Source organism: Linepithema humile, chromosome 2, assembly GCF_040581485.1.
Source record: "Linepithema humile isolate Giens D197 chromosome 2, Lhum_UNIL_v1.0, whole genome shotgun sequence".
Classification (NCBI taxonomy): Eukaryota; Metazoa; Arthropoda; class Insecta; order Hymenoptera; family Formicidae; genus Linepithema; species Linepithema humile.
The window spans coordinates 26,198,300-26,223,130 of record NC_090129.1 but is presented as its reverse complement, the minus strand read 5'-3'; the positions used below and the strand labels follow the sequence as shown (position 1 = coordinate 26,223,130).

General features: G+C 34.5%; 5 protein-coding genes across 9 annotated transcripts; 4 read left to right on the top strand and 1 right to left on the bottom strand.

Annotated features, from left to right (window-relative positions):
- Window positions 1–35: 35 nt before the first annotated feature.
- On the bottom strand, window positions 36–10,086 carry LOC105667836 (cytoplasmic 60S subunit biogenesis factor ZNF622). Of its 2 annotated transcripts, XR_010888544.1 has the most exons (4): window positions 9,928–10,086; window positions 8,534–9,245; window positions 782–5,070; window positions 36–618 (listed from the first exon to the last, which is right to left on the bottom strand). XR_010888544.1 is itself a non-coding variant. In XM_012359910.2 (3 exons), the coding sequence occupies exons 2-3, from the start codon at window positions 9,204–9,206 to the stop codon at window positions 4,568–4,570; spliced, it is 1,176 nt and encodes a 391-aa protein (XP_012215333.2). In that variant the 5' UTR covers window positions 9,207–9,245; window positions 9,928–10,086; the 3' UTR covers window positions 36–4,567. The 2 variants fall into 2 exon arrangements, 1 of the variants encoding a protein (XP_012215333.2); XM_012359910.2 differs by having other exon boundaries at window positions 36–5,070.
- On the top strand, window positions 276–3,099 carry LOC105667838 (Arylalkylamine N-acetyltransferase-like 7). Its single transcript, XM_012359914.2, is given in 4 exon segments — window positions 276–351; window positions 354–589; window positions 1,547–1,816; window positions 2,737–3,099. Coding segments are annotated over 4 exon segments (741 nt in total). The 3' UTR covers window positions 2,896–3,099.
- A 179-nt stretch (window positions 10,087–10,265) lies between the features above and the next one.
- LOC136997979 (uncharacterized) lies at window positions 10,266–17,927 on the top strand. Of its 3 annotated transcripts, none has more exons than XM_067349667.1 (3): window positions 10,266–10,699; window positions 16,913–17,276; window positions 17,391–17,927. In XM_067349667.1, exons 1-3 carry the CDS (start codon window positions 10,678–10,680, stop codon window positions 17,428–17,430), a joined length of 426 nt encoding a protein of 141 aa, XP_067205768.1. In that variant the 5' UTR covers window positions 10,266–10,677; the 3' UTR covers window positions 17,431–17,927. The 3 variants fall into 3 exon arrangements, with proteins under 3 accessions (XP_067205768.1, XP_067205770.1, XP_067205769.1); XM_067349669.1 differs by lacking the exon at window positions 10,266–10,699 and adding an exon at window positions 12,484–12,757; XM_067349668.1 differs by lacking the exon at window positions 10,266–10,699 and adding an exon at window positions 14,465–15,122.
- Window positions 17,836–20,104, top strand: eIF5 (eukaryotic translation initiation factor 5). Its single transcript, XM_012359909.2, has 3 exons — window positions 17,836–18,912; window positions 19,073–19,258; window positions 19,378–20,104. Exons 1-3 carry the CDS (start codon window positions 17,836–17,838, stop codon window positions 19,519–19,521), a joined length of 1,407 nt encoding a protein of 468 aa, XP_012215332.2. The 3' UTR covers window positions 19,522–20,104.
- A 685-nt stretch (window positions 20,105–20,789) lies between these two features.
- Window positions 20,790–24,709, top strand: RnrS (ribonucleoside-diphosphate reductase subunit M2). Of its 2 annotated transcripts, none has more exons than XM_012359983.2 (7): window positions 20,790–21,008; window positions 22,142–22,204; window positions 22,399–22,584; window positions 22,714–22,955; window positions 23,117–23,345; window positions 23,455–23,673; window positions 23,762–24,709. In XM_012359983.2, exons 1-7 carry the CDS (start codon window positions 20,946–20,948, stop codon window positions 23,924–23,926), a joined length of 1,167 nt encoding a protein of 388 aa, XP_012215406.1. In that variant the 5' UTR covers window positions 20,790–20,945; the 3' UTR covers window positions 23,927–24,709. The 2 variants fall into 2 exon arrangements, with proteins under 2 accessions (XP_012215406.1, XP_012215407.1); XM_012359984.2 differs by lacking the exon at window positions 20,790–21,008 and adding an exon at window positions 21,801–21,977.
- The last annotated feature ends 122 nt before the right edge of the window (window positions 24,710–24,831 follow it).

The following is a 24,831-nucleotide window of genomic DNA, read 5'->3' as shown; positions in this document are numbered from 1 at the left end:
GCGTGATCAAGGTATTTGGAATAGAAGGGCTCGAATCGTAGAAGTACAGATTTTATTAAAATCGGATTTTTAAAATCGATACAATTTCTATAAGAATTAGATCTATATTTGCACAATCAAAGCACATCAAGTGAAAGAAATTTTAATTTAAGTTTTTTAAGTTTTGGTCGAAAATCGTAACACAGTTGGCGTGTACAACTGACCTAGTGTATTCGCTAGTTAACTAGGTCGATCAATATTATACGGAGCGGAGGGAAGGAGGATGGTTTTCCCATATGAGAGGTGGTGACTACCCTTATTCAGGAGGAGATGCGCGTGTGGAAATTGCTCTCAGTGCGCGGCGGAAAATTCGCCCACCCCAAACATGTCGTCGTCTTCTAGCGAGGATTGTCTGACGGTCGCGGAGGTGCCGGAGGATCGCTATGACGAGGCGATCCACCACTTGCGATGGAATTTCTTCGCCGACGAGCCACTCAACAATGCTGTGGGACTCTGCGCAAAGGGGGAATCGCAGCTCGAGCTCGAGCGACACTGTTTGCTCACCTTGAAGCAGGGTTACTCCAGGATGCTGGTAGATAAGAAGGGAGCGGTGAGTCATAACACGATCTTCTCCCCTCCCTTTTCCATATCAAAAGACACACAATTTTTATTTACTCACTTCATTGTTATTTTTTTTTTTTTTTTAACAATAGAAAATAATTCTTTATTATTGTCTTTACTTATTTATCCATTCATAAGCGTTAGATATTAATAAATAAGAAAAATCAGCGATATTACTTACATTAAAAATACGTATAATTTCTATATATTTGTTCTATGTACACTACCGCTCATTAATTTCAATACACCCCAAATTTGTTGATTTCTCTGTAAAGAATGAACGTGATACGTATATTTTGCACAGAAATGAGTCCACCTGCTGTTAAAAACACTTTCAGCACTCACATGCATCGTATTTAAACATTATTTATATAAAAATTTTTGAAAACTAGTTTTCGAAGAAACGAAATTAACAGTCGGATAATGTCAGATCCCTGGAAATAAACAAAATACGTGCGCAAGGTTACGAGGTTCTCGTAGTGATCAGATACACGCCCAATGCTGTTTTGAAACCCATTTATCAACACATACACAGTGAAAGGAGGGTGTTCGCCTTGTACCGTGATATTGTGAAAACTTGTGAAAATGTGTAAAGTGGTCTCGTAAATGGCTCCCAAGGAGTTATCAATCGAAAAGCGATCTGCCATAGTCGCTTTGAGAAATGCAGGACATAGTTTGCGTGAAATTGCTCGCCTGGAGAAAGTTTCTCTTGGTGGTGTGCAGTGTACCCTCTAAGAGATTTGGGTGGTGTATTGAAATTAATGAGCGGTAGTGTATATTATTTTATTTTTAAATGATAGCACTTTTTCTCATTGTTTGTTTTTATTTTTCTCCCATTGATTTAGAAATTATTTTATATTAACTTATTCATTATCTTTTTAAAGTTAAAAATTCGACATTAGAATTTAACGAAGGACAAGTAGTATTATCATAATTACTTTATCAGATTGCAGGAATGGCACTAAATGGAATTTTGAAGAAGGGCGAACGCGAGGAGACAGAGCGACGTCTTTCCGAACTGGATGACGACAAATTCAAAACAATCTTCGGATTGCTCTACAAGGTGAATGATAAAATTGATCTCTTCGAAAAGTACGACGTGGACAAGCTATTCGAGTGTCGAATCCTTAGCGTCGATGAGAATTATCGCGGCAAAGGTTTGGCTAGCATTCTGATGGCCGATAGTGTGGAAACCGCCAGAAATGCCGGTTTTAAGGTAAATTAATTTATTTTTTATATTCAATTTATTTGTCTGCAATGCAAATTTTACCATAAGCTTAATTTATTGAGCCCATTTTTGATGTTACCCAAAAATAATGAAATTATTAATAATCTCTCCAAAATGTTTCATTTTTTTTTTTTTAAAGATAAATAGAATAAACATAATATTTTTGTGATATTTTAATGTTTGAAGAAAATATCTTCTCATCAAAGCAAAGTATATAAATTCGTGCAGTTATTTTATTGATTTTACATGTTATAAAGAAAGTTTTATTTTCTTATTTTTATTTGATTAATTTAAGATCATTACGTTGGCGTAATCGTTGGTTTGCATATACAGCACTACAGCACTTTCTTTTTGTTTCAGCATGCTCTTCCGTTAATATGCATGGGATGATTTTCGTTTACTACCCCACGGGTTGTAATTACAGTGCACCATTCGTTACTTTCCCGGAAAGGTACTTTGCACGCAAAAAAAAAATGAGAGACGAAATGATCAATGAATAAATCAATCTATGAATAAATAAGAATTAATGATATTGAACGGCATTAACTCTAGAAATATATCTTCACTATCCAATTCTACAAAAGTAACTGATAATAAATACTACCTATTGTAAGGCTAATTGATAAGCAATGTTAATTGTAATTGTTAATACTTCTAGCATTGTTATCTTAAGATTCATAAATTGTGAAGACAATAGATAGATTTATTTTGGCTAAAGGTTGAATACGAGATATTCAATAGTTTTTGAAGTGATTTAAAGTTAATTGATTATTAAAATAGTTACTATTTAATTCCTTCATCTAGAAAATTTTTTAATTTCTTTAAAAAAAATTCCTTATATCTAATTCCTTTCGAAAGAATTCTCAATAGAAAAATAAATTGCATTAATTTAATATATATTATCATAGGTATGCAAGGCTGATGCTACTGGTGCGTACTCGCAGAAGGTCTGCCTGAAGCATGGCTTCCAAGTAGAGGCAGAGATTCCATACGTCGAGCTAGATAAATCCATTAGACCGGCGCCACCTCACCAGGCGTTAAAGCTGATGGTGAAATTGCTAGATTGAAGATTAAATGAAAGTCGCTCGCTCGGAGAGCTTGATTAAATTAAGCCATCAGCATACGAAAGCGCAAAGCGCAAAGTAGATACAGAATATATGTGTCATCGTGTCGTGACAATAACAGCTCTGTTAATGCATGTTCGGTATCGTGATCGACGTGACGCCTTCTCATAGAGTATTTATCTAAAAAAAAGAGAAAAAAAAAACAAAGGAATGTATAGCGCGTTTTATGTAGCACATAGACGTACGAAACGTCTTTAAATGGTATCCGGTTACTGCCCTCCCGTATGTGTGTTCTGAAAGAAGTATCGTCGTTAAACAAAAAGTAGAAGGCCAAGAACAAAATAATTTAATAAAATTAAACATTAATAATGATGTAATAAGAAATTGAAAAATTCAACACAGCGAACGTCAAGTTCACTGAAAATCTACTGTTAAATGTCTCGCGAATCGCATTCGGATTTTCTGTTTTGATTCTGCCAATGCAGAACTTGCTTAATTCCAATTTAGAAAAAAGGGAGAATCCAAAATATTTATCGAATCGTCGTATACGAGTTTAGATATCTAAGTGTTTGAAACCACGTATTAACAATTAAAGAATTTCATTCAATGATAAGTATAAAATAGGAATCTTTTATAGATTTTATTACATATATTTTGCAATTTCGGCACTTTTATGAAAAATTAAACATTTTTGTCTGCAATCACGTTTTATTTCACATAATTATAATTCAAAGAACAGATGTATTAAAAATTATAAAATTAGATAGGATACCTAAAAAGATTTTACAAAGATTTCGCAAGTTAAAAAGAAGCTATTGTTATTGTTGAGTATTACGCATTAAACAAAATGATATCCGACAATAGAAAAAAAAGGAAAAAGAAAGTTAAATGATATCAAATATTCTGATTTGACATTTGTTCTAACTTTGAGCGTGTCGCAATTCGCCGATGTTGGTGTGAGAATTTGTCCATAAAAAACAAACGTCCAGTTATATTTTTTTCTTTCTCTCTTTCTCATACGAACATCAGCGAATCGCGACTCGCTCAAAGTTAGAACAAATGTCAAATCAGAATATTTGACATCATGTAAGAATGTGTCCATAAAACATAAACGTCCAGTTATATTTTTTTCTTTCTCTCTTTTTCATACGAACATCAGCGAATCGCGACACGCTCAAAGTTAGAATAAATGTCAAATCAGAATATTTGACATCATGTAACTTTCTTCTTCCTTTTTTTTCTATTGTCGGATCAGCATTTTGTTGTATGCGTAATAATCAATAATAACAATAGCTTCTTTTTAACTTGCGAAATCTTTGTAAAATTAAAAAGAAGCTATTGTTATTGTTGATTATTACGCATACAACAAAATGCTGATCCGACAATAGAGAAAAAAGGAAGAAGAAAGTTACATGATGTCAAATATTCTGATTTGACATTTGTTCTAACTTTGAGCGTGTCGCGATTCGCCGATGTCGTTGTGAGAATTTGTCCATAAAACATAAACGTCCAGTTATATTTTTTTCTTTCTCTCTTTCTTACACGAACATCAGCGAAACGTGTTTTTTTGTAATTAATAATTTATATATTTACTACATTCTGTATCGAAGTCATCGCTTTCGATACAGAATGTAGTAAATATATAAATTATTAATTAGAAAAATATGCAATGATTCTAATAAACGTTTGTCTGTGACCTGAAATGTTTTTGCAATTTATTCTGTTTAATCTCCAACTTTGTGGAGTACTTGCGATAGATGTTCTCGATGTACCGAATGTCCCGCCTTCTTTTCTCCATAGCTGATGGTACAAGAAGTTCTTTAATACCCAGTGAGTTATATTTCATATCACGGTTCTTTTCAACAAGCGTAATGGTATTATTGCGTTTTCTTCGTGTAGGGTATGCGTGATAATATTGCTTATAATAACGCACCAAAGTGCGATGACCAACCGTCTTACCGGACGGTAACACTAATTCGTAACCTTCATCGTCTAAAAAATCTCCTGATGGCAGCTCCTCATCCGAATCAACATCCGAATCCTCCCAATCTGGATAGCTAGATGAATAATTGTAGAAACGCATATACTCAAGTATCGTCTCTCCTTCAAACAGCATCTTGCAATGGCCTTTGTCAATCATGTGCGCTCTTGCCGCTTCCGCACTTCGCAGTTGTCTCCCTACAAAAATATATACATATATATATATATATTTTGAATATATATTGAAAAATTATTAATCTGTTAGTCATGTAGAGCATATACGATCCACGTCTTCGTATATTTTCGAAATCAAATTGATTTAACCGTTCTCTAACAGGTTTTCAGATTTTCACTGACTTGACGTTACTACCCTCAACTTTGACTAAAAAATGTGGACCCATAAAACCCCAACAATAGATCCAAGAAACAGTTGACCCAAGGAACAATAGACAACAAAAGGTCTATGGTCATAATTATGTAGAACTCGGGTAACACAAATCTCGTGAAAATGAAAAATCACTGAAAACCGAGCTGATAGAAAATACCGAAATCTATTTGACTTTAAAAGTATACAAAATAAAAATGTAAAAATATTTTTAAAAAGTAAATTATTATTTAAAGCTTTTTAATTTATAAAATCAAAATTCTTTCTTTGTTCTGTAGCACATTTGCAACATTACACATTCTTCTTCATAATCATTTTTACAATTTTACAAATTATCATAAAACATATGTTATAAAACAGAAGAAAAACTGTTATTTGTTAATCATGACAATGTAGAGCATATACGACCCATGGTCTCGTATATTTTCGAAATCAAAATGATTTAACCGTTCTCTAACAGGCAGATTTTCACTGACTTTCTTCTCTAACGTGACGTTACTACCCACAACTTTGACTAAAAAATGTGGACCCATAAAACCCCAATAACAATAGACCCAAGGAACAATAGACAACAAAAGGTCTATGGTCATGACCATGTGGAACTCGGGTAACACAAATCTCATGAATATGGAAAATCACTGAAAACCGATCTGATAGAAAATACCGAAATCTATTTGACTTTAAAAGTATACAAAATAAAAATGTAAAAATATTTTTAAAAAATAAATTATTATTTAAAGCTTTTAATTTATAAAATCAAAATTCTTTCTTTGTTCTATAGCACATTTGCAACATTACACATTGTTCTTCATAATCATTTTTACAATTTTACAAATTATCATAAAGCATATGTTATAAAACAGAGGAAAAACTGTTAATTTGTTAATCATGACAATGTAGAGCATATACGACCCATGGTCTCGTATATTTTCGAAGTCAAATTGATTCAACCGTTCTCTAACAGGCAGATTTTTTACTGACTTTCTTCTCTGACGTGACGTTACTACTCACAACTTTGACTAAAAAATGTGGACCCATAAAACCCCAATAACAATAGATCCAAGGAACAATAGACAACAAAAGGTCTATGGTCATGACCATGTGGAACTCAGGTAACACAAATCTCGTGAATATGAAAAATCACTGAAAACCGATCTGATAGAAAATACCGAAATCTATTTGACTTTAAAAGTATACGAAATAAAAATGTAAAAATATTTTTAAAAAATAAATTATTATTTAAAGCTTTTTAATTTATAAAATCAAAATTCTTTCTTTGTTCTATAGCACATTTGCAACATTACACATTGTTCTTCATAATCATTTTTACAATTTTACAAATTATCATAAAGCATATGTTATAAAACAGAGGAAAAACTGTTAATTTGTTAATCATGACAATGTAGAGCATATACGACCCATGGTCTCGTATATTTTCGAAGTCAAATTGATTCAACCGTTCTCTAACAGGCAGATTTTTTACTGACTTTCTTCTCTGACGTGACGTTACTACTCACAACTTTGACTAAAAAATGTGGACCCATAAAACCCCAATAACAATAGACCCAAGGAACAATAGACAACAAAAGGTCTATGGTCATGACCATGTGGAACTCAGGTAACACAAATCTCGTGAATATGAAAAATCACTGAAAACCGAGCTGATAGAAAATACTGAAATCTATTTGACTTTAAAAGTATACGAAATAAAAATGTAAAAATATTTTTAAAAAATAAATTATTATTTAAAGCTTTTTAATTTATAAAATCAAAATTCTTTCTTTGTTCTATAGCACATTTGCAACATTACACATTGTTCTTCATAATCATTTTTACAATTTTACAAATTATCATAAAGCATATGTTATAAAACAGAGGAAAAACTGTTAATTTGTTAATCATGACAATGTAGAGCATATACGACCCATGGTCTCGTATATTTTCGAAGTCAAATTGATTCAACCGTTCTCTAACAGGCAGATTTTTTACTGACTTTCTTCTCTGACGTGATGTTACTACTCACAACTTTGACTAAAAAATGTGGACCCATAAAACCCCAATAACAATAGACCCAAGGAACAATAGACAACAAAAGGTCTATGGTCATGACCATGTGGAACTCAGGTAACACAAATCTCGTGAATATGGAAAATCACTGAAAACCGAGCTGATAGAAAATACTGAAATCTATTTGACTTTAAAAGTATACGAAATAAAAATGTAAAAATATTTTTAAAAAATAAATTATTATTTAAAGCTTTTTAATTTATAAAATCAAAATTCTTTCTTTATTCTATACCTTTGTTCTATATCTTCACATTTGCAACATTACACATTGTTCTTCATAATTATTTTTACAATTTTGCAAATTATTATAAAGCATATGTTATAAAACAGAGGAAAAACTGTTAATTTGTTAATGTAATGACGATGTGGAGCATATACGATCCATGTTCACCTATGTGAACTTAGCACCCGACTTTTAATAAATAAAGTTTTCAATACGTAAAATGATAGTACTTCGTTTATAGTTGTTCGTAGTAAAGATATTTTCGTTTGTAGTTCAACCCATTAGCAAAAAAAATGTTTAAATATGACTGTCATCCGACTTTAAGATTTTTCAAATCCGCTTTTTCCACGTGATTCAGAATCGTTTGTAGTTGTTTGTAGTGATTTTCTTTTCGTTTGTAGTTAAATAGTTTAAAAATTATGATATATTTGCAATTAATATATTTTAAACAATTATACAATATTTAACAAACGAAGTACCATCATTTTACATATTGAAAACTTTATTTATTAAAAGTTGCTAAGTTCACAATGGTCCCATGTTCTCTTATATTTTCGAAATCAAATTGATTTAACCGTTCTTTAACAGGCAGATTTTTACTGACTTTCTTCTCTGACGTGACGTTACTATCCACAACTTTGACTAAAAAATGTGGACCCATAAAACACCAATAACAATAGACCCAAGAAACAGTAGACTCAAGGAACAATAGATCCAAGGAACAATAGACAATAAAAGGTCTATGGTCAAGACCATGTGGGACTCGGGTAAGACAAATCTTGTGAATTTGGAAAATCACTGAAAACCGATCTGTTAGAAAATGGTGAAATTTGATTTTGAAAATATAAGAAGTTAAAATATAAAAAAAAATGTAACACAAGAAAAGTACAAGAAATTTTTTGAATATAATTGGCTTCCAATAATTTTTCGGATTAATTCGTACTTAAATTTCAATTTTTTTAAGGAAAATCAAATAAATTACTCACCCGAATCATTACACCAAAGACATTTGTATTCGAGACGTATCTTCTGTGATAAGTAGTTTATCAAATTTTTAATGTTCGAACAGTATTCCTCATCAGGTATGTAAAATGAGTGTTTCATCTTCATATGAGATAAATTATGAAATATGGTATCATATCGATTGGAGCAAAATAGGCAATAGTGGTCAGGAGTGACCTCAAACATCTTGTGCCACTGTTCTGGTAGATTTGTTTCAGATTTTATGCTATTTGCTGCAAAGCTATTTCGGGGTTTCTCCTTATATTCATTCTCCATTTCTGTCAATTTCTCGGCACTTGATAAATCTACGGCATTTTTCTGCATATTTTTCTTATGCTTATTCGTGGTCAAGTGATTCTTATACTGCTTTTCGCAGTTGTACTTCTTCCCGCAGAGTACGCAATAAAAAGTTTTCTTTGTTTCATCAGTCGTGCGATAACTCTCCTCCTTTATCTCAAACTCCTCTTGTGTAACGCGAGGTAATTGGTTCACTTTTCTATTCAGATTATATATATGCCATTTGGAATGGAAATGCTGTCTATGCGCTTCACAAGTTTGGAATATCACGCCGCATGATCGACAATTATAGAAGATATGCTGGAAAGGTTCTTTGCACAGCTCAATATAGGTCCAGCTTGAATATGTAGACGTTGCCATTGTATTTCTCTTATTAGAATAACTTCTAGGTATCAATTGCTGTTAATATAAAAAAATAGATATTATTTAATCGATACAAGATTCATATCACGTTATCACACTTTAACTTAGATTGTGCACACGGCCGCATTTACCATAAGGTGCATTAGGCGCAAGCTGGGGCCTCATTTTGAAATCTTACTCCTCACTAATGACAATATAAAAAACAGCCTAGTTATAGTTGCAAAATGAAATACTTACTTTTAAATATTAAATTTATAATATAAAAACTAGAGGCCGCTGAAAAATTTGTAAGCGGTAATTGTTTATTAAATTATACCTTTTAGCATCATGTAATGCATGTCGACTTTTATTTTCCATAAACTTAAAAAAAAAAATGCGTATGAATTTGATTAACTGAAATAGACTTGTTCTTTTGAGGCCTCATAATGATGTTGCGCCTAGAGCCTCCAAAAGTATAAATGCGGCCCTGATTGTGCAACCAAGGATTTTTATTCTCACAAGAAATTTTATTCTCAATAATTCGATAAAAAAAGATTCAACAGATAAAATATTTTGTTGCATTTAAGGCCGAATGCGTCAATTAATTTATTAAATGCAATGAAAAAACTGAGATAACAAGCACGTGTTTTGGAGGTTAGATACACAGTACGGATTTTCTTGTTCAAAATAAAAAAAATATTTTAGTATCACTATTATTATTACAATTATTTCAACTTACTTGATTTAATATTTCGATAAATATTCAACTGCACGAAGAAGAAACCAATGAGTCTGCACAAGACTGAACGAACCACCCAGAAGAACCAACGTACTCGAAATGATGACTCGTCGATGAGCTGCACGGCTGCATGCCGTATGTTACAATATGGCAGCCGACCATGATAGTGGGGGAAATATAGTGCTGCTATCTGTGCTTTAATCTCAGATTACCAAATAATTACTTTTTTATCCATTAATGATGTAAACATACTTACCGACGTATAGTAAACATACCGACGTTATCGTTACAACATAGTGTACAATATTTCTACTGCACGATAAGCGGTGCTCATGATGTTCGCAGTAACATTCAGGCAGTAGTCGTCACGCAGCGCAAGTTGGAGTATTTTCGTAGTTCAGTCTAGCACATTTTAAATATTACCTCGGATCAATCGAATCTGTGTTTACCACGCGAACTCGCGAACATTGCTAGCAGCGTAAACTCGCCAGCTTGATACGTCGTCGACACCGAGAACGATCAAAAGCGATAATAGAAGGCATCCAGAAGGCCGGCTCGATCGAGACACGCACGCACTCTCTCTATCTCTCCGTCTCGCTCTCTCGAGCCATCTCGCAGCTCGACTCATCCGAGACGTATCCGGACGGCTCTCGTGCAGGAGGGCGATCCGTCTGTCACGAATCTCGGCTCTCCCGAGTAGAAGATTTTCACGCTAGAAAGCGGCCGTCCAGCAGGGCGATACCATTTTATATGACTTTACTTCGACAACGAGGTAAGTTCTTCCTCCTCCCCTCACTTGCTCTCGCTTCTCTGATATTGAATTTTAATGATTGCTAAATTGGTTGCTCTAATTGATATTGATTTAATATTAATTAAACCGATCAGTTCGCCAGAGTGAATTTTTCTGCTACCATAACCTCTCTCTTTCTCTCTCGCTCGCTTGTTGCGCAAACTAATTTTAGCGACCAGCCATTTTGGACACACGGCACGACGGCAGGCGTGCGAGCGAGCATGCAATCCGCTCGTACTCCTGCGGAAATGAACGTGTCCCTCTCCTCTTCCTCCTACGACGACGGCGATGTCTCGCGTGCGTGTCGCGTGATGCGTCACCGCCGGAGAAAGAAACGAGAGCTCTCCCAAAGCCGGTCTTAATTCAACATGGAGCTAAAGGTCCTCCTGTTTTCACCATATTCGCACTTTCTGCAGATTTGTTATTTTTAGGTGCTCTAAATATTGATGTGTGCTAGTAGACTCTTTAAACTTGCATAATCGTGCATAAATGCACGAATAAATATGTGAGATACGCACGAAAAAAGGAGGGAAGAGTGAAAAATTCAAAAAAGGAAATATAATCGGAAGAATGCATTTTTTCATAATTTTTTCTATGGTAAGAAAAGCATATTATAATTAGGAGTTGACAGCTCTTAGATGACAAATTATAGATTGTCTGAGTTTTATGAAGTCCTTCGATTATTTCAGGTATGATATATGACTAGTTATGTTATCGATGAGTATTGCTAATTTATTGTAAAACGTCATGTTACGTAATACAGGGTGGAGACACTCTTTATCTCCATGATTTGTAAAATTACCTGTTTTTTTTTTGTTTCAATCTGTATATATCATATTTTTTCTTGAAATAAATGTCAAGGCATTTATCACATTTGTATGCAAAAACGACGTTTTTTTTTATTTGCTCGTATTCATGACGAAGTACATTTGTCTGTATTTTTTCTAAATATTGAATGATTGAATTGCGCGATGTTACACATTTATTTTAAGAAGATTAAGATTTCTGTAGAAAAATCTATCGAATTTACTGTATTCTTATAATACGTTGTCATCGATTGTTAATTTTTTTGTCTTGTACTTTTAACTGAAAATTTACACATTTAAGATAATTAGAAGATTAATGGAGCTAACTGTGCCTCTCTTAATTGTCGTTTTAATTAAATTGAGAATATATCGGTTGGAACGTTTCCTCTTTGAAATTTATAAAGGGAATGTTTATTGTTTTTTATAATATTGCAAGGAAGGATATTTTATATTGTAATAATGTATTTATATTTATTATTATATTTTATATTGTAGCGTAAATATATTTGAAACATTGAACTTGGAATGCAAATGCGACAAAAACGGAAATACGCGAAAGTCGCACCGTCATTTGCATATATCACGTGTAAATTGCTGTGTCATCTAATGATAATTATTCCGAGAGTTCAATAGCGCGATCACGACTCACGTATCGCTGAAAAGTATTGCAGATATTGCAATACGTATCTGATAGCTTTATTTATTAACATCGATAAGGACGATATCGACTTTAATGTTTTTTTTTAATGAAGCTTTACAAATTTTCCGTCTGACCTAACATACATAATTATTTTAACAAATTAATAAATGCAATCAATCGCGAATCCAGCAACCATTTTTTTATTTGCTAGATTTAATTAAACTTTCAGCCAATATTGAAATAGAAAACTAGATAAAATTTTAGAAAATTAAGTGAAACCCAGTTTTATAGTAAATATTTTCCTCTATATATTTGTAGTATGATTTTTAATAGGAATGTTAGTTTCATGACCGAATTATATTACGATTAGATTGTATAATACTGTAAACACACTGATAATCGTAGATTCATACATTCTTCCAGCGCGGTTTTCTAGTTCGTGTTATTCAGTTTCATCGCAATCGGCAATAACAGTTGACTGGTATTTGTAAATACGTCTTTATCTGCAATATAAACTCCAATCACAAATGTTTGACTGTTAGTCTGTAGAATTGATCGTTAAGAATTCGAAATTCATGATATTGATGTCGTCAGGTAATTTTTATATTCTTTAAAACAGATACGAAAAATATAGAAAGATAGCTAGATACTTTTAAAATCTTGACTCGACAAAATTAAATAGAGTAATAACAATAATTAAGAATTAAAGTTCCTTGTCGAAGCGATTGGTGTACTTTTGTCGTATTCCGAAAAAAATGCTAAGTTTTTCAAGTTTTAGAAATATTCGAAGATGATTGCGTCAGGCAAGATTAAGTCTAAATCTTCCTCCTTTATTCGTGCAAGAATTGCGAACTGTTTTTTGCCATTTATCTGACCAAGCTGGCCTGCTACTTTGACCCATAAGTATGCATAAAGCGTACGGCTTCCGATAACGATGCAAAATAATACCTCTCTTAATCAGCTGGCAGAGGTTCTCAAGCAACATTTTCTCGTGGGTCGCGGCATTTCCGTAACCAGATCTCTCACGAATGATACGCATATATCCTTTGGAATTTATCGCCTCAGCGAATTTGTGTTTTTTGATCAGTATAGATTATTTTATTCTTTTGCATTTCTTGAAGAAGTGCAATCGAAATCGCCATTGATATTAACATTCACATAATAATTAACTGATTATATCAGAATGTGTTTCGATCAGCGATAAAGTAATATAATGAATTCCACACTTTACTTTCTCCGAATTCGAATTAGCAGCAGCATGTTCGCCAGAACGGGTTTCGCGACGTGAAAATATTTGTATCGAGGATCGCCCGACCGATAATTACGGCGCATTGAAAATGACAGTAAGACTTCTAAACAGGGCTTATTGAATTGGTTGTGGGGATTGCATCATAATAGACTTGCACACACACTGTCTGCTTTTCATTTCACGAGCACACAAATCTTTGCGATAAAAATTAATTAATTGAAAAATTTTCTTTGATATGTTCAAATACTATCAAGATCAATAGATTAGATAAAAAGTTATATAAGAATATTATCAATAAAAAAATTAATACCAGAGTAATAGATTAAAAAATTTCTGCTCAAAGTATTTTCTTTTGAGAAATGTAAATTTTTAAAGAAGGCAGGTCTTAATTTATATATATATCGACTTTTATATAGACTGGCTTTATAAAGCGCAATAATGTAATTTTCCTACAATCGGATATAATGTGAAAGTAAAGATTGTTGTAAACTTTAGTTCGATATTCAGTCTGCCGGCATATTTGTTTGTTATTAATTAATGCGACGCAATATTAACAGTGTCATTGTTTGCTCAAGGTTCTCTCTGCGAGATCAATTGAATAGCTTGGTGTTACATTTTATTTTAATTAAAAAATAATAGAAAAATATTAGTTCTACATTGCAGACTTATATAATCATCAAAGTACCACTAAAAAACGAAATTACTAATAAATATTTTGTTAAATTATTCTTCAACTAGCATTTATTCGTTCATTTATTCACTACTCCGAGGCTTTGAAGGTATATTTAAGCATATTGTTACGGCTTAATTTAATCGGTTAAGATAATTATGGAATATAATTTAATATAATTTAGCGCAGTCGGGCAAAGGGCTGTAAACAGATCTCCAGTTCACGTTGACGCGACCTGGACCTGGGTCAACCCACCCTGACCTATTCCACTACATTTTTTTCCAAATCGTTCGCACTATTTGTAAATCGTCAATATTATCGTTAACCAACTACCAAGAAATTCAATTTTGATTTAATTTCCAGATTGATCTAATATGAATTTAAATGCAAACTCAACTTAATGCAGATCTACAATTTCGGTACTGATTGAATCACACACATTCACAAATATGAATCTTATATACTCGTTGAAGAAAATTTCTTGACCGCAAGCTATGCGAGCCGGTCAACCTGCTCGAGAGTAGAGTTAGAATGACCTTGCCCGAAGACTGCTCTCTCTCTAAAGAAACGACGACATCGGCGTCGCCGTCCGGATCGGCGTCGGCGTCCGATCAATATACACGGTGGCGGTTGCGAGAACGCGTGCGCGCCGCTGGGGTACGCCGATCCGGGGTCCCGAGAGCGGTCGTGCCAGAGCCACGAAGAAGCCGAGTGATCACTCTAGTTTGCGCCAGCCGACCGACCAACCGACCGACCGCTTCAACCCTCGCGAGCTGCTACCCCCCGCGCGAGAATCGATTCTCTCTCGGCGACGCGACAGACCTGCTCCACTTTTTCCCTCTCTTACTTCGTGTCTGTCCGATTCGAGATCCTTCAAGAATCTCGACACTCTGCCGCCGCGTCGCCGTTCCTCTCTGCTCTCGCGAGAGTGTGCTGGTCTTGGAGGAGAAGTACTGGGTACACCGGTGGTGTTGAATCGACAACCGACTGCCTACCGCGTCACCGTCGCAAATCACGACTTATGCGTCTGTACCGAGCAGGTAATTCGTCCGTTTCTGGCACACACGACTCCCCCGGGGGAATCACCCTCAACGATTCACCACCCTCGCGTTGATTAACCGAGATTTGCTGCGTAAGTCCGCAGGATAAGAATTCTGCGGCTGTCACGCATGTGGACTATGCACTGAATTCGAAAAAAGATGGGAGAGTTAACGCATTTCGTTTGTTTTGAAATTTTAGTAATTGTTGTCATTAGATATATATATTTTTTTTTTAATTAATAATGGCAATCATTTGAATTATTCTGATCGATATTTACGTTCCATCCTTGAAAAGACTCGCTTTGTATTTCCGGCTGACGATGTGTAATTTAACTTTGTTGCGCCTGTCTTGATAGTTGCTAGTGTGCCTGCGTACGTCTTGGGAGATCTTAACAGTAGCCACGAAAGCACCGCTTATAGCACAGTAAATGGAGCGCAAGAATCAATATTAATAACGCACAGTTATTGTAAACAACTGCACCGGGTGCAGAATTACACACTACTTACATATCACAATGATGATACGTCGAAATTCGATGCCTTTACGCATCGCACTCTCGGATGTCTCGGAAGTTAAATTGATAGGATATTCTCCAGGATATTCTATTACCTAAAACATTGCAAGAGCGATATTTATTTTATCATTTGGATGAAGTATGATTTTTTTATGTTAACACGCATTTCATTTCACGCAATAAGTATTGTAAGTGCAAATATAAATCAATCTTTTGTTCCAACTTTACGGTGGCTAAAAGTACACATATGGCAAAATTATTACAAGAAATTTATCATCGTCTGCAATGTGAGAAAAATATCGAAGCTTGATTAAGCTAAATGTAAGGTTGAACCAACATTAACATTGAAATTTCGCTAAGGTAACGATATTATTAAATAAATATTAATCTAAATTGAAAATTGCATAATAAATTGTATTTTACCTCAATTTTTCATGTACCTTCATTTATCGCACATACTTTTACTTAATTTTACTTGGAGCTTTCATTTATTACGTTTGCATTTGTTCGCGAGAGATCAAATCTATTTATCGCGATTCCGCAATCTTCAAGGACTTCCCAGTCTATCCCCAATTTTCGCTATCATGATCCTAATACGGTCCATCCTGCACGAAAATCATTCGGATGATCGTTTAGCATCATAGCCAGATGAAATACACATCAGTCCGATGATCCATCGTCCATGCTTGAAAATTCATCCCTGAACTTCACGGAAATTCATCCCCGATGGTTCTACAGCTCACGAGCGCTTTCAGCAGATCGAATTCGCATGGATAAAAGCGATTTGCAAGATTTTCCAATCTTTCTTCTCACATCCAGACAGTTCTTCACACATACATTGTAGATTCTGCAATTAAAATGATCCTATTAAGATTCAGGTTAGAGAGAAAAGATGAGAACACAAATTACAAAGAAAAATAATATTTTAATTATACAGATTACGTACTTTGAGTTGGATTATTATATAATTAAGCAAGTACGAATCTCTTGATTTTAGACTCTAATTGATTTCTCAAGTTGAACTCGTCAGATTTAATATATAATATAATTTTATGAAAAAAATATATAAAAGTACATAAAATTCTTTATAAAATTACATTTTTAACATCTTTAAACGAATTCGAAATATGAGATAAAACTTTTGACGATATACAATTGTAACTTTAAATTTATTTTAGCAGGAAAATAATTGATCAAGAAATAAAAGTACACGCGAATCGTAATTTAACGAGTAAATAGGAGTGATGATTAAGATCGTCCTGTTTTGCTTTGCAGAAACATTCAGGATATCATCCAGAGGGAAAGGATCGGCGTGTAGCAAAGGCGGCGGCGACAGCAGAACACTATCATCCGACCGGCGATCATTAAACGGCAACACCATCACCACCCACGATCGTTTGTTCCCGTGCGAGTTAACCAGCGAGTTAACGTCGACATTATTACCAACTTGGTACCGACTACCGGGCTTTCTTAGGGCGACGAGCGACGGACAGGCAGCGTGTATGATCATTGAGGACTATCCCCCTACCCCGCCCGCCACCGCCAAACCGAGGCAACACCCGAGGCATCAAGATACCACCCAACGATTCCTAAACCTCCACCTGGTCCTGCCTAAGCACAGGACCTCAAAATTTTCCAGGTTTGTGATTCTAGATCAGTGTCACACGATTTTTTGTGTTCCAAGTCCAGTAAAAAGAGAAAAAAAAAAGAAGAAAAAAGAACAGTTTGAGAGAATGCTTTTCCTTATCTGCAGTAATAGGCATCGGAAGCTACAACCGTTCAGAGAAACGTGACTGGTATCAGCAGCGGGTAGCGGCGCGGCACGCCTAACCGCTGACAAGGACTACAACCCTGAGAAGAGGCAGAACCATCCTGACTCGACACGCTGTTGTTACGAGCCGCCGAGTGCAGGTAGCGACTGTTACCTGTTACTGGCCACTGCCGGCTACCAAACTGCCGCTGGCTGGAAACGTGCGACAGAGGAGATTTAGAAGGACCAGGACGAAGACGTTACCCACCTGAGGAAGAAGAGGGAAGAAGATCGCACAGCGAATCCAAACGTCATCACGATCTGCTCAAGAATCGATCTTTCCATTGCGATTCATTGATATTTTCACAACGACGTCTCGTCGGAGATTATTGTCAACTGGAAAAGTCAAGTCCGTTAAAAGCAAGAGAAGGCGGAAACAGCAGTCATCATGGGGAGCGTAAACGTCAATCGCAATGTCAGCGACGCATTTTACCGCTACAAGATGCCGCGGATTCTGGCGAAGGTGGAGGGCAAGGGGAACGGCATCAAGACGGTGATTGTCAACATGGTGGACGTGGCGAAGGCGATCGGTCGTCCGGCCACATACCCGACCAAGTACTTCGGCTGCGAATTGGGCGCGCAGACGCAATTCGACTTCAAGAACGAGCGTTTCATCGTTAACGGTTCGCACGATGCCACGAAACTGCAGGATTTGCTGGACGGTTTCATCCGCAAATACGTTTTATGTCCCGCTTGCGACAATCCGGAGACCGAGCTGATAATCAGTTCGAAGAAGGGTACGATCTCGCAAGTCTGCAAAGCCTGCGGTCATCATGGCCTCTTGGAGAGCAATCACAAGCTGAACACCTACATCTTGAAGAATCCACCGAGCCTGAATCCGGCGGCGCAGGGCAGCTCATTGACGGAGGGTAAGCGCGGCAAACGCTCGAAACGCGCCAACGGCAGCGACGCCGCGGCAGCGACCGCGACCACCACCGCCACCACCAACGGCAACGATCGATCCGGTTCACCGGAAAATGAAGTCAGTAACTCTGGAGACATCGTGGTTGAACCTCCGCCGGAAAAAACAGTTACCAACAACGAGGATGACTTAAAATGGGCGGTGGACGTATCCGAGGAAGCGGTAAGAGCTCGTCTCCAAGATCTGACGGAGGGCGCGAAGGGCATGACCATTAGCGATGATCTTGACAAGAGTGAGAAGGAACGTATGGATATGTTCTACAAGCTGGTCAAGTGCCGTCGCGACGCCGGTCAACTCGATAACAATCACAAGGAGCTCGTGGCCGAGGCGGAGCGTCTCGAGATTAAGACCAAGGCGCCGCTGATCCTCGCCGAACTGCTATTCGATCAGGCAATCGCCGCACAAGCGAAGAAATACCGCGTGCTACTGTTGCGTTTTACTCACGATGACATCAAGGCGCAGAGGTATTTGATCAGAGGTATCGAACAAGTGATCGCGCTGCACAAGGACACGCTGATGCCGAAGGTTCCCGGAATTCTCAAGGTAAAAAGATGAGATCTGCAAAAATATTAAAAAATAGAAAGAAAATTTAATTAGAAGATATAAAAGCTTTGAAAAATTATTATAATTATTGAAATATAAGGACAAGTATTTTTATACATCCTAATTCTTTTTGATAATACAATTTTTCTACATATTCCAGTTATTTTATGATGCTGACATCCTGGAAGAGAAAGCGTTTGATGAATGGTCGAGCAAAGTCAGTAAAAAATCCGTTCCGAAAGATCTGTCGCAAGAAATTCACGATCGAGCTGCACCATTTTTGACATGGTTGAAAGTTGCAGAGGAAGAAGAGTCCGAGTCTGAATCCGAAGATGATGACGTAGAGGTCAATTATTTTTTTTCAACAGTTGTTCTTTCCTATTTTAGATTTGTTGTACTTTATAAACTATTTTATTATATTTTATAGCTTTGCAACATCAAATATTTTGAATCTTTCTCTTACAGATCGAATATGATGATAGAGCCAAGCAAGAATCCCTAAAACAACAACAGCAGCAACCACCGGCCATACCAAAGCCCGCCGCTAACACCACCGCTGCCGTGAACGATGATTCTGATGAAGATGACTTCGATATTGATGCCATTTAAAGCACACACCATATACACGTGCTTGCGCGCACACACACATACACGTACGAACGGATGTGAAGAAACACTGATCGTAATACAGGACGAATAATCATTTTCTCTTAAACACAGGATACAAAGAGTCGTTTAAATGCAATCTCAAGTTATACGCCAATAAATATAGGATTTTTTTGTTATTTTAGGCTGACGAAAATGAGAGAGACGTAATTAACAATATCGTTTACATATTCATTGAAAAGAAAAAAGAAGTTTTAACTATTCTCAAGCGTTTAATGTGATTTATCTATCTGTGTACAGTATATACGTGATATATTTTTAACTATTTTAACGATGCGATAATTGCACGTTTACTGAAAAAAAATCGTTACAACTTGATTCTTAATTGTTATCCAAATACTTTTTAATGGAACTCGAAAATATGCGTATACCTTGAAATGCATCAACTTAAAATAAAAAACAAATAAGGCATTCAAAGAGTTTATGAGCATTACCGAGAAATTGGCCTGCTAAAAACGTTCTCTATTGTATCTCTTTACTATATTCTAATTATTATTATTCAAATAAATATGGTTTATTGCAATGATCTTTTCACAGTGTCATTATTTGTGTAAACAAGAAGTAATAAGAAAAATACCATGAATTATTGTCACTATAGATCACTATAGATGTAATACTCTCATTTGAATTAGATTTTTTTATTCTGATTTTACGCATGCGCTACTTTATGCTGCATTCATACTGATATTTCATCACACAGCTATTGCATAGTATCCAATAAAAAATTGTGCAATCTAGAAATTTTGTTGCACAGTAGTGATAAACCATGAGCCTTATGTTAGTGAAACAAACAGTCGCAATGTTGCATACTTGCAGTGAATAATTATCCCTAACTAATCATAAAATGCGCGGGAACTTGAATGATACGACTATTACGCGGTGCGTGAATAACTTTTAATAATAAATTACTTTTTTTGTATGTTGAAACTTTAGTTTTGGATATTCCTGTCAGAATATGAAAAGGGATAGAAGAAGAGTGAACAAATATGAAAACCTGCGGGATTTGGCGGCAAAGCGCGATCAGCTGATTGGCAGACAGCAATTTGGGCGCGAAACGCCGGCCCGAAAGACCAATAAGATAAGCGTAGGTCTTCTTCTTTTTATCCCTGCACTTTCTCTACATTCTTTTTTCTCTCACTTCCTTCAATTAATCAGTCATATATCTGTCTCATTTCCAGATTAAAAAGTGTAGGTAGGTAAGCGAGTAAACAGATCGCGTGATAATTTTGCCCGCGTAAAGTGCCAGTCTTTCCGCTTCGTTCGCTCAAACGGTGTCTGAGACTGCTCGCTGTCGTTGTGTCGTCATTGACAGTGATCTCAACAGAATTTAGAAATCTTAACCGAATCTGTTACAAAACTCGCTAACCATGGCGTTGCATGAATCTACCAAGGAAAACATTCGCAAGCATCTCGAGGACGTATCTTTACATGTGAGTTAGCAGTCTTCAGTTTGTTTCAAGTCTACCGTCAATCGAGCTTTTTCTTCCAATTTTTTTAGATATTTGTTTGTAGGAGTACAATACATCCTTTTTTCTTATCTTTTCTTTCTATATTTTTTTTCTTTACTATTTTATTATCAATCGCACATCTGTTTATCACTGGAACTAGCTAGCCGCATGAATGGAAAAATCCATCAAGCACGCATATTTTTTTTAACTGTTCTGTGGATGTATGTATGTTTTATACGTAAAGAAAAAAATAGCTATAGTAATAATAATCACCTGAAATTAAACAAATAAAGTATATTAGTGATAATTAAAATTGGGATCAATGATAAGCATGTGAAATTTTAAGAATTAAATATATCGTTATATGTTTCGTAATACGTTAAAATGATTCACATATTCGGTATTCGGTTATAAATGAGAATTAAAAAAACTTAAAAATAAGTATCTTTAAATTAGTTTTTATAATTTTAAGTCGTTTTAACTTAGTGTGCTTTATATTTTTTTGTAAATACAATTGTGAAAAATCATGAATTGCAGCTCTTGTCTTCTCTATACTCCGAATTTATATTCTACGTATGTTTAATTTTAGCAGTGGTTATGTCCAAGCACGTGGCTCTGCAAACATGAATTTGCCATTTAAGTATTAACACAATAAAAAACGCAGACTAGAAAAAAATGTGTTTTAAAATACAAAAATAATATATAATTATTATGTAAAAACATAAATTTGTTTAACACAAGCAGCTATGTTAAATGATTTGTCATATATATACATACAGATATATATATATATATACACACACATACATACATATATTCTACATACACATAAAGCTTAGAAATTTTAAGTTAGAATGTTCAGTCATAGGAATGTCTGTCATAGAAATGTTTTCTTATTAAATATATTTGTGATTTTATACTTGTCAGTAACATAGGATGAACAGTGAAGAGGTACATAATTTTCTGCAGTACTACAGAATTTTTTCATTTTTCGATTTGCTTTTAGGTTAAGCATTTCTAGTAACACTCATAAATAATCATTAGTTATTTGTTTTACAATTTTACTCAAAAAATTATTGAAATTACCATATCAAAATTATATTTCCTTTTTATAGACATCACCAAAGAAATCATGTATCTCACCAACTATATCTCAGGATCACGGATTGAAAAGTGGAGTAAGTTTCTATTTTTTATAGATCTTGATTTATTTTATATATTGGAATTTTATTGATACTAAATAGAAATATGAATAATAAAATTAAATTAGAATTGCTAGCTTTAAAATATTTATAATACTGAAATTGTATATTATTTTATTTGATTATACCATATATTAAAAGTTATTTAATAAAACAATATACATTTGCAGCTTCCCAAGCCAAAAGCTGTACAAAAAGTGCAATTGACAGAAGAGTTCAATCCAGAATTAGAACCACTACTCCAGGAAGGTCCAAACCGCTTTGTAATCTTTCCCATTCAATATCCCGATATCTGGGAAATGTACAAGAAGGCTGTAGCCTCTTTTTGGACTATAGAAGAAGTAGCTCTTCACAAGGTAAATTTTTAACTTGTAATTATGTACAGTAGTTGAAAAAATTTAAGTACAATAAATGAGAAACAAAAAATAATAATAGAGCTCAACTTAATAATCTCCAATATGACGATGTATTTTAAATTTTTACAGGTGGATAAGAAGGATTGGGAAGAAAAGCTCAATTCTGACGAGAGATACTTTATCTCTCATGTTTTGGCGTTCTTTGCTGCTTCTGATGGAATTGTTAATGAAAACTTAATTGAAAGATTCAGTCAAGAAGTAAAAATCGCAGAAGCACGCTGTTTTTATGGTTTCCAAATCGCCATAGAAAATATTCATTCAGAAATGTATTCACTACTCATTGAAACTTACATTTCTGACCCGAAAGAAAAGTGAGTGCAATTGGTTACTATATTGCGTTACATTTACATTAATATATTATAAATACAGTGTGACTCTAACAATTGTTACGCATTTTTACTCAACATTTTGCTACCTAAATTAAATCAATTATTTTAATTATAAAAAATGGATTAATGTATTCTTTTTGCAGAGATTTCTTATTTAATGCAATTGAGACGCTTCCTTCCGTGGGAAAGAAGGCTAAGTGGGCTTTGAATTGGATCAATCATGAAAGCGCTACATTTCCCGAACGTGTTGTAGCGTTTGCAGCGGTTGAAGGTATCTTTTTCAGCGGTAGTTTCGCTGCGATTTTCTGGCTGAAAAAGAGAGGAGTTATGCCAGGACTCACCTTCAGTAATGAACTGATTTCGCGAGATGAAGTTAGTAAATTATCTTATTTAATATATTAATTAATATAAATCGATATTTTTACTACCTTATGCTTTTACTGTTTATATTCATTGTTTTACTTTTAATATTCTTTTGTAGGGATTACATTGTGATTTTGCGTGCTTAATGTTTAAACATATCGTGCAAAAGCCTTCGTTTGAGCGCGTGAAAACGATCATAATGGATGCTGTGGAAATTGAAAAAGAATTCTTAACGCAAGCATTACCAGTCGAAATGATAGGAATGAATTGTACACTCATGTGCACCTACATCGAATTTGTCGCGGATAGATTATTCGTCGCGTTAGGATTTGAAAAAGTAAGATGTGCACAAATTTTATTGACTTATTTTAACTTATTAATATATTTTTTTACTAAATTAATACTCGATTATGATAACATTTTAGGTTTATAACTCGGAAAATCCATTCTCCTTCATGAATTTTATCTCACTGGAGGGTAAGACAAACTTCTTCGAGAAAAAAGTAGGTGAATACAAAAAGTTTGGAGTCGTGGAGGAGAGTTCCCAGAAAAGCAATACGTCAAATGTAGTGTTTAGCGCGAACTTCTAGAATAAGAAAAAAGGACAATGTGTGCACACACTCCTTGAAGATCAGGTAGTATCTGTTAATTTATAATTTTGAACTAACAATAAGCTTTAAAAAATATTTTGCAAATGTTTGTTAGACAAAATAATATCTATGGTTGACGAAGGTCCATGTTTAGAATATATGTCATCAATGAGAAAAGTATTGTAAATGCACTTGTAAAAAATATAGTTTTGTGTTGGATAATTTATTTTTCTGTTATATGAAAACTAAATATGAAAAAATTGTCCAGAGAAGAAGAAAAGATGTATATATTTCTCTTGAAAAATTGCAATATTGTAAGTGCAATACTTTTCATTGGTGTCATCAAATTGAAAGATTTTGGGGGGGACAAGTTTTGAGACCACATTTGGTCTTTAATGTAAAAATTTATTAACTAAAATGCACAAATTATATAATTTATTATAAAGACTAATCGTGACATTTGTGGCACTTTTATAAATTTACGATTTGATAATAATTTATTTTATAATTGAACACATCGATTAAACTTGGTCTTTAATATATTTTTCATTTCTTATTGGAGAATTAAGATAAAAGAGTATCATCATATTATTTATTTTGTTAAAAGTGCCACTTAACGATGGAATATTGCCTAAAAAGGACCGTGTACATAAATTTGAATGAATGATAAATGTAAAGTCTCTGCCATTTTTAAACTTTAAGCTAGTACTTAAAACAATATTCGTAAGTCTTTTTACGTGTATGTAGACAATGATAAGGCTTAAATAAATCTGATTAAAGAAACTTCCTTCAAACTTTGATTACAATCGTTGATGGTGTTCTAGAAATTAAAAAAAATTTTAAACAGAGATAATTGGAAGAAATAACATGCAAAAATTAAAATACTATAATAAGAAAAGTTTGAC

Bases quoted from the DNA above. Each gene is read 5' to 3' on its own strand.
- LOC105667836 (XM_012359910.2), bottom strand. From the start codon at position 9,206: ATGGCAACGTCTACATATTCAAGCTGGACCTATATTGAGCTGTGCAAA. The intron at 5,071-8,533 runs GTGAGTAATTTA...ATATTTTTGTAG, and splicing joins TCTTTGGTGTAATGATTCGG to GGAGACAACTGCGAAGTGCG.
- LOC136997979 (XM_067349667.1), top strand. From the start codon at position 10,678: ATGACTTTACTTCGACAACGAG. The intron at 10,700-16,912 runs GTAAGTTCTTCC...TTTGCTTTGCAG, and splicing joins GACTTTACTTCGACAACGAG to AAACATTCAGGATATCATCC. The intron at 17,277-17,390 runs GTTTGTGATTCT...CCTTATCTGCAG, and splicing joins AGGACCTCAAAATTTTCCAG to TAATAGGCATCGGAAGCTAC.
- eIF5 (XM_012359909.2), top strand. From the start codon at position 17,836: ATGGGGAGCGTAAACGTCAATCGCAATGTCAGCGACGCATTTTACCGC. The intron at 18,913-19,072 runs GTAAAAAGATGA...TACATATTCCAG, and splicing joins AGGTTCCCGGAATTCTCAAG to TTATTTTATGATGCTGACAT. The intron at 19,259-19,377 runs GTCAATTATTTT...TTTCTCTTACAG, and splicing joins CCGAAGATGATGACGTAGAG to ATCGAATATGATGATAGAGC.
- RnrS (XM_012359983.2), top strand. From the start codon at position 20,946: ATGGCGTTGCATGAATCTACCAAGGAAAACATTCGCAAGCATCTCGAG. The intron at 22,956-23,116 runs GTGAGTGCAATT...TTCTTTTTGCAG, and splicing joins ATTTCTGACCCGAAAGAAAA to AGATTTCTTATTTAATGCAA. The intron at 23,346-23,454 runs GTTAGTAAATTA...ATTCTTTTGTAG, and splicing joins AACTGATTTCGCGAGATGAA to GGATTACATTGTGATTTTGC.